Below are 15,696 nucleotides of genomic sequence, written 5' to 3' on the forward strand. Positions count from 1 at the left end.
AGGGCACTTTTGACTTCTGATTTTAAGAACAGCACATCTTTCTTATAACCGAACCTAACTGCGTAGATACTTAATACGCAAAGCACCTGACAACCCGTATCTACACCACAGTTGGAGATGAGCATTTTTTGCTAACTTTAAAGATTTTCAATAATTGAAATAAAATTCAGCATTTTTGCTCATGGCAATTGTTTTAAAATCCTCCTTTGTTTTTATTGCGTTGAAATGGGTTTTAGGGTTTCATGAATGCATTTGTTATGTTAATATATCATTTTCAAGCAATATTAAAGTTATTTTCAAATGAATTTTGTAACTTCGAAGCATAAACATGCGGCAAGAAATAATTTTAGCGACGTCTGTCTTTTCATTCAAGCCATACCAAAATGATAGCATTTGACCTATGATGGTAAATACAATTCTGCGCTAGGTTCAAACACATACTGCTAATGTGTGTGGAATCACATTTCAACCGTATAATCCTTGAACCTTTAGGCTCAAGCTTAAGATATTAATGATTAGGCACAAAAATTTGCACTGTGGATCAAATTTTCACCTCTATGGAACTGACGAATCATAAAATATAGCTTGTTGATTGTAACATTTAACTCATAATTAATACATAAATATGACTTTTACGTCAAAGTTGCTTGCCTTTCTTTAAAGTCTATGTTATCCGTTCAAGTTGCTTCAGAGCAAGCTTAAGTGAAGCTTCAGTCAAATGCGTCTTAACGAAATTTATCTCCTTATTTGATAGTCTTTGAATTGTATTTATCTCCATTGCGATTTTATAGCTACGAAACGAATTGTTAATCAATCAAATTAGCTATGGTCCTTTCCCAGAAATATGCCTATGAAAAGAATGAATTGAACACATAAAATATAAGAAAATTTCTGTAACCAATATTTTGATTTACCTTAGATATCTCAGTAGATAAGACGCAATTTCATATGCTATTTTCGATTTGAAATAAGTTCAATGCTATCTGTACGAGTTTTTAGCGTTCTAAACGTGAGTGGAAAATAATAAATTTATTTAAAAAAATGAAATGCAATCAAGTTTAATGGAAAAAAAGTAATCTGAAAGGCTTTTACAATAGTGATAACGTAAGCACAACAAATTATTTCATATAATTGCAACGTGCGTTATAATACATCTAAAAAGTATTGTTGTAAAATATAGTTAGAAACCTTAAAATATCATGAAAATCAGAGAAAAGCGGAAATAAAACTAGTATAACGGAGAAAATTTCTTAAAAAAAGTACTAATGTGATGTAAAATTTGTTTTAGAATAAAATGTTTTAAAATTCTCAAAGGAATATGTTAAAAATTCAATTAATGCTTGGTAAAAATTTCTTTTGAAATTTCGGAAGCAACATTTTAATGAACATTTGCTACTCAAGAAATAACTACGTACCAAATTCGTTAGCTCTAGATTCAACAGTCTAGACTTGGCTTTGTAGATCGTTTTCAAGGACTTTTTACAATTCCTGTCGCACTTCACAGTTCGTGCGCTAGTCTTTAAAAATTATTATTTTAAATAGAAGTTAGACATTTATGAAATTATGTAATTAAATAAAAAGGCATATCAATATTATATCATAGTTATTATGTTTGCTCTCCTTATCAACTATTTAACTTATCCGAATTTCCTCAAAGAATTTCGCAAAAAACAAACAAACTCCATACCTTTAATAAATTTATACTGCATGTATCATTTGAAGCTCACATCAAATTAAAATATCAAATCATTTCATCTAGTCATCAATATAACAAATCTACAAATTAGAACTCGAGATGCTACTGTCGACAGCACTTTGGTACCGAACAAACAAATTATGGGAAACATCAGAACCACAATAATGAAATAAATGATCATCACTGGATTAGGATCAAATTTCTTAATTAATCTATCATAATAATAACGCGGCGGAATTCAAGAATGGGAGTTGTCAATCTGTTATTAATTCATCATTTCTTTGTGGTCCATTAATCGTTTTCCGATAATTATTTAAGAGTCAGGAGAGGGCTTTCTTAATTAAAAATCAGTACTTTGGACACCTTATGGAGTGAGGAAGTTCATGATTGTCAACCAGAAAATGATAATGAAGTGCTTTAAACGAATAAATTACTGTTTCTATCTCAAATAATTGTAATTTCTTTGACTTATATATATTTATAATAAATACTAATTCAATATTACATAGATGTGAAAATTTCATTTAAACATAATCAAGTTAGTTTCTTACTTCGATTTTTTTTTCTGCAGAGTAACATTCTTTTAAAAAATTGGAAATGTATATATTTTTTCAAAAGTTTGGTAACTTTCGTTGGTTGGTAATCAAAATTACTCAATGATACATGAGCAATCTACATGTTAACTTCTTTGCCCATAATGACGTGTCTAATTTATGTAGGATATTTGTAGTATGTATTTTTGCGTTTTCAATTTAGAATAAAAATTTAAAAGACAAAAATCTTTTAGGCTGATACATTTGTTACTTTTATATCTGGATTAAACAATAATAAATATTCCTCGTGGAATAAAATATTTAATTAAGACTTTAAATAAATTCTTAAATTAACGAATTTAATGAAACCCTTAAATCTTGATATTGCGAGCAATCGGATTCTTTAACATATTTTTATAATAAGGATTTCTTCATAGAAATAGGAAGAGAATTTTCCCGTTTTTATGTCAGTGGATGTCTTTTGCTTTTCTCTGTAACTGAGTTACTTTAGTTTTTTTCAATTAGTCAGAGACTATATCTTCACAAATTTTGTGAGACATTGGAGACATGAATAAAATTATAAACAAGATATTAGAGACCACGATTTCGATGCGAGACAGTAGTAAAACTCTGATGTCTTAGAGATGTAGAAAGTAGAATGTTCTTCGATGTCTTTTACTATTCACCGTCGCTGAATTACTTTAGTCCGCTTCCATTGGTTAGAGACCTAATCTTCACAAATTTTGCGAGACATTGGAGGCAGGAATGAGATTATAAATAAGATATTAGAGAACTATAAAAACCATAATTATAAACAAGATATTAGAGACCATGATTTCGATGCGAGACAGGAGTAAAACTCTGATGTCTTAGAGATGTAGAAAGTAGAATGTTCTTCAATGTATTTTACTATTCACCTTCGCTGAATTATTTTAGTCCGCTCCCATTGGTTAGAGACCTAATCTTCACAAGTTTTTTGAGACATTGGAGACAGGAATGAGATTATAAATAAGATATTAGAGAACCATAATTTCAATGCGAGAGAGGAATAAGACACCGATGTCTAAGTGATGCAGAAATGATACAAACTTCTTTTGCAGAATGGAAGAAACGTACCCTGATATAACATCTGGATACCAATTCAAGGGGGAATAGAAATGATAGATTAATGATACAAGAATAATAAAAGAACACAGAAAGAGAGGAAAATACTAGTAAAAGATCGGTGGCATCTTCCTCCCTTTTTAAGCGAGATTTAGATCGTAATAATTCTATATTACAATTTTTATTCTGTATACAATTTTTATTAATCCTTCTGCTTCGTATTCTAATATGCAGAAATAAGGAGGAGAAGTTAAGGCCGTCTTGGCCAATTTGCTCTCTGCGTTTTAAGATAAGGGTTTAAGATACAGTCAGTAGAGAATTTAGAACCACAGATCCACAAACTCATTATTGTCTAATAAAGGGCACTCATAAAAATTGTCACCGGTTTTGAATGAAGCAAACTGACACTGATAAGCTCGGCAGCTTAGAGAGTAAAGTATTGATTCACGTTTTATCGTTATCATTTTAACTTTATTAGAAATTCCGCCATTATTCTCTAATTGCCCACTTCTAGTTTATAAAGGAAATTTAAAAATAAAAATAAAATTAGAATATTTCCTTTGCAGCTGTTGGATCCAGATGCGCGGATTTCTTCACAAACCCCAACAACATCACCAAATCATTAAAAATAGTCATAAATGCAAATGCAGATTAAAATTTGTGCTCATTTTATGAATACTGTGAGACAAAAGTTTGGTACGAAGGATCCTAAATTAAAGTATTTTTGGAGTGATGATTTCAATCTTATTTCGTATATCCCTTTTTTATAATATATCTTCACAATAATTGCCACAGACAGAGTGTCTGAATGTCATTATAGAAATGGTAATGATGCAGTTTCAAATAGCTATGAATAAATAGAAATGCTATGATTAAGTGGGAATGGGATTCTTGATTAGATATTTTGAAATTAAATTATTTTATTTGGAACATTACAAATGGATTTCAATATGAAGACCACAATAGACAATTTAGAAAATTACATTCATTTCCTACAACAATAAAATGGCAGTAATTTTTTTTTTGAAAGTAGATAGTAAATTTTTGAAAGCATAGTTAAACAGTGATTCTTTCGTTTCGATACAGACATTGATAAAATTCTTCAAATACATTAATAATTCTTCTTCTTCTACTTGTGTACAGCTGATCATCCCGCAGAAGCAGTATAAACAGGATTGAGCATTAGCAATTATTGGAAATCATAATATGTGATAAAAAGAATCTAGTACAATTTAAAATTTAAGACTACAAATTCAAAAAAAATTAAAAATTAAAAGTCGCAAATTATAAACCGAAAATTGACTTTAATCGGAGCTGAAAGCTCTAAATTGGTAACCAGTATTGTTTAATAAAAAAGAAATTTAAGAATTTAAAATTTGTGAAAGGAAATTTCTTTTATCAAATAATTTTAAATAAATTAACATGAACTTTAAAAATCCAGAATAATGAGAAATAGCACAATTAATTGCATAAAAAAGAAACTTTAGATCAGTCTCTACGCATTTCTTTTTATGCTTAAATTCCGCTTATTTTTATGCATGTTATAATTATTTTATTTTTTGAAGGTGAAATATTAAAATCTCTACGTCTTTTAAGCGACTTTAGAAGCGAATATTGAAAATGCAAATAACTTTATAACATACATATAAGTTATTCATTAAAATACTATCACGCGGTATTTGATTTTTTCCGAAAAAAAAAAAAGATCTTTCCGCTCGTTATAATGCCATCATCCTCGTGTTCTGAAAGTTTATCAAAACTTAATAAGCTATATATATATATTATAAAAAGGACTAATAGTTATTTAATATGAGTCAAAACTTTAACTTTTGCAATCCAAACGATAATTATATCTTAGAAAGAAAAGTTGCTTTTTTTTCTTTTAAAGCGAGGCCTTATTATCTGAAATAAAGAAGTTTTTTTAATGTGTTGCTGTACAAAATTCGTGATTTAAATTGTACTCATTTACTGTATTTTTTCCCTATCTTCAATTGAATTTAAAAATTTTTTCAGTCATTAATATTTTTTTTTTTGTAGTGGAAGAGCCAAATCTGGTTTTAATGCTCCAAACAAATTTCTGAATCTTTGACCTGATGCTCCAAACAATTTTCTGAATCTGTGACCTGATGCGCCAAACAATTTTCTGAATCTCTGATCAGATGCGACAGACCAATTCCTGAATCTCTGATCTGATGCATATCAATCAGACAAACATCTAAGTGAAGACTGAGAAATGATTTTAAGACGTTAAAGTAAGTCTTCGTTAAAAATTTTAACTCTTCAGCTATTTATTCCGCGATTTCCGCGGGTTGGCAATCAGTCCATTTTCTATCGCATCCAACGTTTTTCTCAGTTTTGTGTATTTGTTTTTAAGATTACAGAGTTTTATTACAACATATTATTATCTTGTAACATATACTTTGAAAAATATTTGAGCTTATTTGCAAACAACGCATCTAAATAATGATTTTAAAATATTACGCAGTCAGAGGGTTAATAAATCTAAAATGATATTTATGTGCATTTTAATTGAAATTTTGAAGTGACAGAAAAGTGTAATATTTTTGAACTTTATCATCCTATAACACTTAAATAATATATATATTTTAAAATATTCACCTTATTCTTAAACTAGCGGAATGCTTTCCTCTTTTTTTTTTTTTTTTTTGCTTCCAATAATTGGTTTATTATATTTAATTATTTTAGTTACTTCGCGTGTATTTATTGTAACATAAATGAGAACGAATAATTCCTTGATGGTTATTGGTTTAAAGAAATATAATAATAAAAAAAAGACTCAGTTCTAGACTTGAAATGAAACAAATGACTTTTAAAATAACTAAGTATTGTAGTTACTTCGCTTGTATTTATTTTAACATAAATGAGAACGAATAATTCCTTGATGGTTATTGGTTTAAAGAAATATAATAATAAAAAAAAGACTCAGTTCTAGACTTGAAATGAAACAAATGACTTTTAAAATAACTACTGCTGAAATCCTGATTATTTTTTCTCCAGATACTAATTACATAATTACATTTTCACGGCATTTCAACCGTCGAAACTCGCGACGATTCTAATCTCTTGGCGTATGCAAATGAATTTTGGAGCCAATAAACAACTTAATTACCGCAACTAGTGACCAATAATGCTTCAAATCTGATAAAGAGATCATTAAGAAACACAAAAATTCATCAACCGAAATAAAAGAAATGTTATTGATGACCCAACTTGAAACCCACCGAACCCATTTGACTACTTTATGGAAAATGATGAAGTTCCTTATCAAAACTATGCCAAAACAAATCAAAAATTGACATCATAGATAGGTTTATTTCATGTGACATTGCCAAGGTTAGTTTAATTAAAACGAACTCAATATTACCTGACTAGTCTAGTTTGGTAAAAATCGAGAGTTGTGATCATTATGAAGGTTAATTATGCACACTGCGTAGGCAAGCGTGACAAGTGAAATACTGACAATTTTATTCGATCAGTTTTTTTTTTCTTATTTCCAATAATCTTAGAAATAAAAGTTTTCTTTTTTTGTTTCTTTGAGCATAGAATAAGGGTGTGGTATTGCAACAACGAAGGATTTCAGTAACAGGGCATAAGGTTCAAAACCACCTCATTACCTATGCATGAAGTGGTTTCCAACTTTGAAAATATAAATAAGATTTATATCTTGTTTTGAAAAAATCATACTATAATAATTATCTGTTTTTAAGTGTATTTTGTGTTAAACGCGTTCTTAAGATAAATATCTTCGTGAAATATATATTTAAAAAACAATACATAATAGGTATTTTAGTTATAAATTTTAAAATTTTCAAGTTTGACTTTTAGAATTTTTCATATATTTTATTTAATGTCTAGCACGTAATAGTAATAATTATGTTAACTCGCCTATTTCATTTACTTGCACTTCCTTATAGACAATCAAAATCATTTAATCATTTAATTTAAAAATGTACTTATAAATTTCAAAAGCAATATTTATAATGTCTTAAAACAGTTTATTAATAAAGTAAAATAAAGGGAACTAAGAATTATGAGTATTGATTTTTAAATTAATCGTATGCGCTTTTTAAAAGAATGGAACTTAAAAGCGTTAAGTAATTAAAAATAATATACGCATTAAGCATTAACTAGCAAATAAATAAATAAATAAATAAAAATAACAGAAATTTATTGAGTAATTCGGAATCAGGTTCTCCATAATATAAAAAAAGCAGGCAAAAATAAACAAATTAGAAAGCAGAACGTTACAGCATACAAAGATGGCTTTTCTTATTTTCTATTTTTATATAGTAATAATTAAAATCTGTTCTGCGCATGAAGACAGAACTTCAGTTCTAGTGCACAGAATCGAGAATTGAATAAATAATGAATCGCAATTTGCTATGAATTAAATAATTCTTATTTAACTTCTAAATATTTTTATACTAATGCTAACCATAATTATTTCACTAACTTGTTTCTGAAAAAAAATTAAATAAATTCTTTCAAACTTCCAAAACATTGTATCATTTGCCTATACATCATTTTAAAGTTTATTTTTTAATTCTTAGAAACTTTACAGAGTCTCGAATAATTGATTTTAAATATTTAATTAATTAATTTTAAATATATATTATTAATTAACTTTAAACACTTATTATTTATTAATTATAAAAATAACAATGTGTGTTTAGGATAAAATACGTAGCAATGGCATTAAAATAGTATGGAGATATGAAGTTTATAGGATGAAAATGTTTAAATATATCTTATATATATTATGATGATAATACATAATCTTTTTTAAGTATTACTTAGAATCGCAAATTATTCCAACGTTTTTCAGTATTTTTTATCACATTAGAATTATTAGTAGTACTGATTGAATAAAAAATAAACTTAAGAGTTCGAGAGTTAAGACTCAATAAATCGAGGTTTATTTTAGAAAATACGATTATAAAGCTCTAATAGATCTGTCAGTTTTTAAAATTTGAAGATTAAACCATTTCAATATGTATTGAAATAAGATCTGCCTTGCATAATGATAATTCGAAAAGATTTTTTATCTTAAAGTAATCTTTGTCAAACATTTTTATTATATATTATTCTTATATGGAAAGTGTATTCTTGTTATAAAATTATCTTAGGTTTTACCATAAAAAAGGCATGCCAAAGAAAATGAGGAAATACCATAAAATGCCTCATTAAAAAATCAATCTAGTATTTTCTATTCAGCAGTCTTTTAAAATAAAATTGTAATAAATTTATTTGAATATATTAAACTGAACTGAATTAATATTTCAAAGCAATCATGTGAAAATTTGATGCAGGTAACACTAATTAACTTATGCTAGAATTTGAAAAATAAATAAATAGGAATTTAAAATAGTTTCGAATAAAGTTAGTTTTTGAATGAGTTTAATTTAATATAAATTAGAGCAAATTATTAATGAATAAGTTTTAGTAAAATTTGCATGAAATCTTATTAAAACGTTTCCTTGAAAAGAATAAAATACTTCTCAGATAATGTTCTCCAATTTACTGTGAGTAAAGTTTAAAATATTTTATACAATTTCCAAATTAACTTCCATGAACAATTATTAGTTTCGACATTATCTGTGCTGATATACTTATCATATTTATTTTAAGGAAAGAGTTATCTGAATGTTAAAATACTATGAATAAGTCAATAACTTAATGTCACTGAATTTTAACAGTATTTTTAAATGATTTGCATTGTATTTTGACATTAAACTTTTGGCATTAACCTTAAAAATTATTCCATGAGTCATTTTTCAAAAATTCTCCTTTAAATTTCTATCAAAGAATTTTGAGACTGAATTATGAATGAGTGTTCAGTTTACCTAATTTATGTATCGGCATTCGAACTTCTTTACTTTAATTCGCTTGTTCATAAAAAGTAAATATTCGCCGTCTTAAATGGTTAAAAATTCGAAAGTTAAACTTTTAAATTTAATTTTAAAGTTTTAAACATCGTTAGGTTCAATGATGACTTAAAAATAGATACTCACATCATTGTCATCCAAATTGGAATAGATTTCTAGCTTGTCCAACCTCACTGTTCCTTGGAATGGCAAAAATCGTGATCCTCTGGGTATTCTTTGATTTGCATAAACTGACGCACCAGTATATGGTTTCTTTGCTGTTGGAGATGTTGTCAAAACTAAGCTCATTTCAGCAGGAATCAAAACACAGGTCTCCATAGCTGTTCGGTATCAGAACTGTTCAACAAATAATTTAACAAGTCCTATTTTTGAAGCATATGACTAGTTTTTAGGGTACTGACTGATATTCAGTAGTTTGCAAAATTGCATTCCATTGGATGCTGCTCCAAGAAGCTTGAAGATTTTGATTGAATGTATTGCTTAATTGATTGACTTTCAATTTTATCGTCAAAAACTTTGATTGAAGTGTGTTTATAAAAATACATATCAGGTAAATCACATTGTCTTCTACACTGCTTTCAGTCCATAAGGCACACCTTTTGATTCAATACAGAATGCAAAATTAACGTTTGTATTCAATTCTTTTCGTTTGTGGAAACTGCTGATTTAAGACCAAATGTTTTAGGGAATTAAAATTTTGAGCAGGTAAAGGATGAAATTTAATTCATATTTGATGACTTTTGGTATTTTGTTTAAAAATATCCAAAGTTCTTTATATTATTCGAACATTCCAATATGTAAAAAGAAACCATAGATTTATATAGTCCTCAAAATACGAATTTTTTTTCTTAGAGTCTCTTCTTTTAAATCTTTTTTGTTTCAAATAATTTAAAGAAAACTTTATCTCTGAAGAAGAAGAAATAAAGACAGTTCTCTAATATATCGTTTGATACACCAACCAAAAGTTACTTATGTCCAAATCGGTAAACTTTAATCATTAAGAAATCCAAACAAACTTTTTTCTTGCCATGCCGAAAAATCTCATTTATCAAAAATCATCCAAAATAGTCAAAAAGTAACAATTTGCCTGTAGCTCAGACACAAAATTAGTCAAAACTCGAAGTCCTAATGAAAAAAAATCGATGTTCAAAAAAAATCAAATGCAGGGCTATCTACCCCCGATGGGCTGTGATGAGAGCACCTCTAGAACACGTGCTTTCCTTCCCTTCATTAAACTTCTTACTGAACAGTTTACAGGCCATCCCGAAAACTGTTTCTCTTCATTCTGTCGTTCCTCTTCTCCTCCCCCCTGCCAGCTACCTATCCTTCACTCAGGCTGTAGCAACACCTTGTTCAACAGGTGCCTCCCCACCAGGTGGCGCTAGTGGCCAGAGGTCTACCGAGGGAGGGGCGTGGCGGGATGCTCTCGTTGGTCCGTCTTTGTCGCTCGCGTGTAGAGATGGAGCAGTAGCCGGTCTCTTCTTTTTCTTTTTACGTGCCCAAGTTTTCTTTTTTGTTTTTCCTCGGTTTTTCTTTTATTTCTTCTTTTCGGTTTTCTTTTACTGTTTTTCTTCGCTTCCTTTTTTTCTTCTCATTCTTGCCGCAAACGAAAGGTGTGTGAGGGTTGTTATGGGATGTGTTGGGAGGGGTGGGGGCTTGACCCACTGGAAATATGGCGTTGTGTTTTTCCGATATATATATATATATATATATATATATATATATATATATAATAGGAGCTTTTCGCTTTATTTTTTGAATAAGTGATAGGAATTAAATGTCAGGTCAATTGTCTCAATATTTAATAATCAAATATATTAAGTAATTCTAGTTGCACCTCTTTTTAATGATATTGTAATATTCGGGCCTTTTTAATGATATTGTAATATTCAGTCCCACAGTTTAATGATATTGTAATATTCGGCCCTTTTTAATGATATTGTAATATTCGGGCCTTTTTAATGATATTGTAATATTCAGTCCCACAGTTTAATGATATTGTAATATTCGGCCCTTTTTAATGATATTGTAATATTCAGGCCTGTTTAATGATATTGTAATATTCAGACACACAGTTTAATGATATTGTAATATTCGGCCCTTTTTAATGATATTGTAATATTTAGGCCTGTTTAATGATATTGTAATATTTAGGCCTTTTTAATGATATTGTAATATTCGAGCCTTTTTAATGATATTGTAATATTCAGGCCTGTTTGGGATGATTTTTTTTTTATTTCCCGTTATTATAAAATTCATATGAATATCGTATGCATTAACATATTTTTGCCTGTGAAATTTAGAATTCTTTTAGTTTCTATACAGTTTCGATTTTTTTTTTTTTTTTAGTTGGGCTTATGGAATAAACAGTGTATTAGAGATCAAAATATTCCTTCTTATTCTTTTAATTAATTATCTATAACAAAATTTATTATAAAAATTGTCAACAACTTGTTATGTTAATTTTTGTATCATTTATTTTAGAACCACTGGCGATTTTTGAATTCTCCGAAAATAAAACTGATAATGAAAATTTAAATGATCGGTATCAAAATTTATTTAATGCAATAGCATGAATTTATCTAATTTCAGAGCAATATTTAAAATGTTTTGAAAAAAAAATAGAATTTTTAAATATTTATTTTGTGGCAAGTGTTACATGAAAACTCTGTTATACAAATCAAAACCTTCCGTTTTATTCTTTTTGTTGACTTACACAAATGAAAAGTATTTTTAACAGTTCTCAAATTTTTATTTAACTTCAGAAAATAATTTTAATTGAAACTTTTTAAATGAGTTTTATTATTTTTAACTCTCCTTCAATGAGTTTTGTTGATTTTCATTATTTATATTAAAGCATGTTATTGCTTGTACTTGCTTATTATTGTTTCAGTTTTATTATGACGTTTTAAACTCTATACTTCATTTCACGTTTGAAAAGTTTAGCTTTTCATTTTTATTTTTAAAAATAAATCTTCCTGTTTTTATTATTAATTAATTAATTAATTTTTCCCTCTCAAATTCTAGTATCTGCTACTGAGAATTGTAATTTCAGCACTTTGTGCAAAGTTTCGGTTGCTATAGATCGCAACTCTAAGTGAGATCTCAAAGTAAAACTCTAGAGGAACGATTGCTCTGAGCTGCATTTCTCCGTACATGATGTTGGAAAAATCCATCCTGTTACTATTAAATGATTTTATTTATTCACCGGGATCAACATTTCCTATTGTTAAATAACGGAAAATTATTTTTAACTCTTCGACGTCATCTGTTTTCATCGTTCATCACTGATTAATTTTCAATTTTCTAATTTCGTTTTTTGAAATAGTTTTTTTGTTTTTGCTAGGAAAAAAATTAGATGAAAATATAATTGCAAAATTTCTCTATGTTAAAAAAAATATTAAAAAAAATCATTAAAGTGGTCCAATTTTGTGCATGATCTGGAAAAATTTAACGAAACTTTTTTCCCTCTTCATAAAAGATATTTATATGACATATTTCTTCCATAACTCTTTGACCTATCTTCATCGCTTCTTCTAATTATCTTGATATTTATCATTCTAAATGTGTATCAATCATCATTAAAAGATATTTATCAGTTCATCACTGACTGTTTCTACCGCGGATGATCCAATGATTAATTTTAAAACAGGAGTCAGGAAATATTTCATTATGAGAAATCTTATATCAATTATTTCTTCTGCATTCGTCATCTATTTTATTTATCACATTTAGATCCTATTCATCATCATTAAATAATTTTTACTATTTAGCATAAAATAATTTTTTTATTAATAATAATTTTTCTTAAATGCGAAACACTCCTTCTATATTTTTGTTCCTTCCAGTTGTATTGACTTTACATTTGTCATCATTCACCATGATGTTGATCTTATGTTGAAAGAGAGAGAGAGAAAAAAAAAAATGAATATACTTGAAGACGGGCGTGCCTTACTTAAAACTATTTAGATTTAAAATAATCAAGAATTTCTCTTTGAAATGAATGACTAACTAAAAAAATCCCAGAACTTTGCATAAGAACTTCGTATTCTTTTACTTAATCTTTGCCTCGCCTACAAAATTATTCTCTAAGTCATGAATTTCATTTGAATAACTTTTTTCATCTAGTATAAAAAGGAAATGCAACAAAGAAAAATACATAAATACTCTCTTAAAATTTATAAGAAATTTGAAGAAATTTAAAAAAAAGTAATTTAGAAATTATATACAGATGACTGGGCTCTAAAAATTAATCATTTTCTAATTATCCGAATTCAAACTTTATTTCAATTTCAGAATTGTGCGGATTTCTGATTTATTTTCGCTTTTCAGCGTCTAATTTTTGTATTTGTAACTCCTAGTTTTTAAGCTACAATATCATGTGAAACTAACGCGATTAAAATAAATACTTGGCCAAATTCCTTTTAATTTCCTTCTTGAAAATATATAAGATCTGAATGTTTCCATATATTGTTTTTTTATTTTTATGATTTCTGAGTGCCATTTAACTCTCCAGTCAAGATTTTACAAGGAATTTTCTAAAGCTGCTTAAAAATGGAACGTTATGCAATTTGAATGTAGTGACAAATGGAAATGGAAATCTAATGGCGAATGGAAAGCTATGATTTAAAGAAATTTTCGCATCTGCTTATAACTCCAAAAATTATATCTTGCATATATGCTTATATGAAATCAGAATAGGATTGAAAAATGAACAACAATGAAATTTTCAGGGTTTCCTCCTTAATCTTGAGATAAAAGCTGACTGAGTTATGAAGCTTCGAATTAAATTATTTGAAATCAATCAATATCCACATAGAGGAAATGCAGGCATTCATTATCTATTCTTTTTCAAAGTGGCTTTTGAAATGGCCTAAAATCGTCTGAAATAGAGATATCGATATTTGATTACGGTTTCGATGTTCTTAAGCAACTATGGATTTAATTTGCTTCAAATGCACAATAATTATTATGGAATCTTTTATCCTTCTTACAAAAAATAAAGACATTATGTCAAAGCATGGCGTAGAATGAAGTGTGGTTAAATGTCGCGTATGGAATCGATATAATGCAAATTTAGTTTAGTTATATTAATGCCCCGTTGTAAAGCAACACTAGGGCTATTTAGGGACGGACCTCGTAATTTTGAACCACGGTCAGATGACAAGAACGACACCTGAGCTGGCACCCCCTTCTCCACACCACACCACACCACACCACACCACACCAGCGGGAGGACGTTTGGCCTGATGGATTTAGCGTGCAACAGACCCCCTTACACGACGGTTCTTCGGTGGAATCGGGTCTCCAACCTGAAACTTAACGGCTCAAGAGCCGAGACCTTACCACCAGGCCACCGCGGCCTGTACAATGCAACGATGAACCACTGGTTTGCTACCAGTGAATGCTACTAAAATACTGCAACGATTCTGAATATTAGCAAGTACTAACAAATAAATATTTCGTTGCAAAAATAAGTCTAATTTTAATTTAATAATCAATGAAAACATCTAGTGTAATGTCTCCTCAATATTTTTAAGTATCTTTAGAATGTGGCATGTTTTTTCAAATAATAATTAAAAAAAACGTTTTTGTAAAGTAATTATCATTGAACAAACATTTTTAATTCTTCTCTGTAACTAGGTATGACCAAATTCTGGCATAGATCTGCAATTTGGACAGTGAGATCACATACTGAAATTTATCTCTCGTACTCCCGTATAAACGATTAGATTGCTTCAAGGTATTGGTAAAAACATATGCCAAATGTTACCTTCCAAGTTCAAGGTTCCTTTTCGTGATCACATGCATGTAAAAGATTAGTAATTAATTGTTAAATTAGGTTTAAATTTATACAAAAATAGAAACATTAATATTGGTTATACATACCCTAATTATTGTACTATTGGTAAATAATAATTATCGCTTACTAGTAATATTATTATATTATTGATAAAAACATAAGTAAAATGTTATCTTCCAAGGTCAAGGTTCCTTTTCGTGATCACATGCATGCAAATAGAGATATTTCACAATAAAGGTTTTGTCCAAAATTGATATTAATCTAAGTTTATGACGGTGAAATCACATATCACATTTTATTCTTGCTTGTCACTCCGATTTTCACCTTTTTAGCATAAAATATTATACGATATCTTCACTTCGATATTTCGATATTGTAACGTTGTTACAGCAATAATTTTGGGTTTTTAAGGCTAATAGAGTAAGTCATTATATTTACAAAAAATGCATATTTTCCACAATGTTTTTTATTGGGGGGGGGAATTTCAACTCTTTGAGGAATTCAATATTAACTCTTCATAAATTTTGCATATCTGAAAGCAAATAATTTTCTTAAAGTACTGTTTTCTGAAAGCATGCATTTTTAGTATGTGTTTGCATTTGGTAAACCAGAAGAAGTAAGGGATTGAGTTCCCACTATGAATGTTACACAAAA

At 28.5% G+C, this 15,696-nt stretch overlaps 1 protein-coding gene across 1 annotated transcript in view; it reads right to left on the minus strand.

The window, feature by feature from the left end:
- The window catches only part of LOC129969520 (zinc finger protein 70-like), a 104,107-nt gene extending 93,602 nt beyond the window's left edge, over positions 1 to 10,505 (minus strand). Inside the window, exon 1 of the mRNA XM_056084127.1 lies at positions 9,366 to 10,505. Coding sequence (XP_055940102.1) covers positions 9,366 to 9,557 — 192 coding nt within the window. The 5' untranslated portion in view covers positions 9,558 to 10,505. The remainder of the gene's footprint in view (positions 1 to 9,365) is intronic.
- Positions 10,506 to 15,696: the final 5,191 nt, after the last annotated feature.

This window comes from Argiope bruennichi, chromosome 5, assembly GCF_947563725.1.
Source record: "Argiope bruennichi chromosome 5, qqArgBrue1.1, whole genome shotgun sequence".
NCBI lineage: Eukaryota > Metazoa > Arthropoda > Arachnida > Araneae > Araneidae > Argiope > Argiope bruennichi.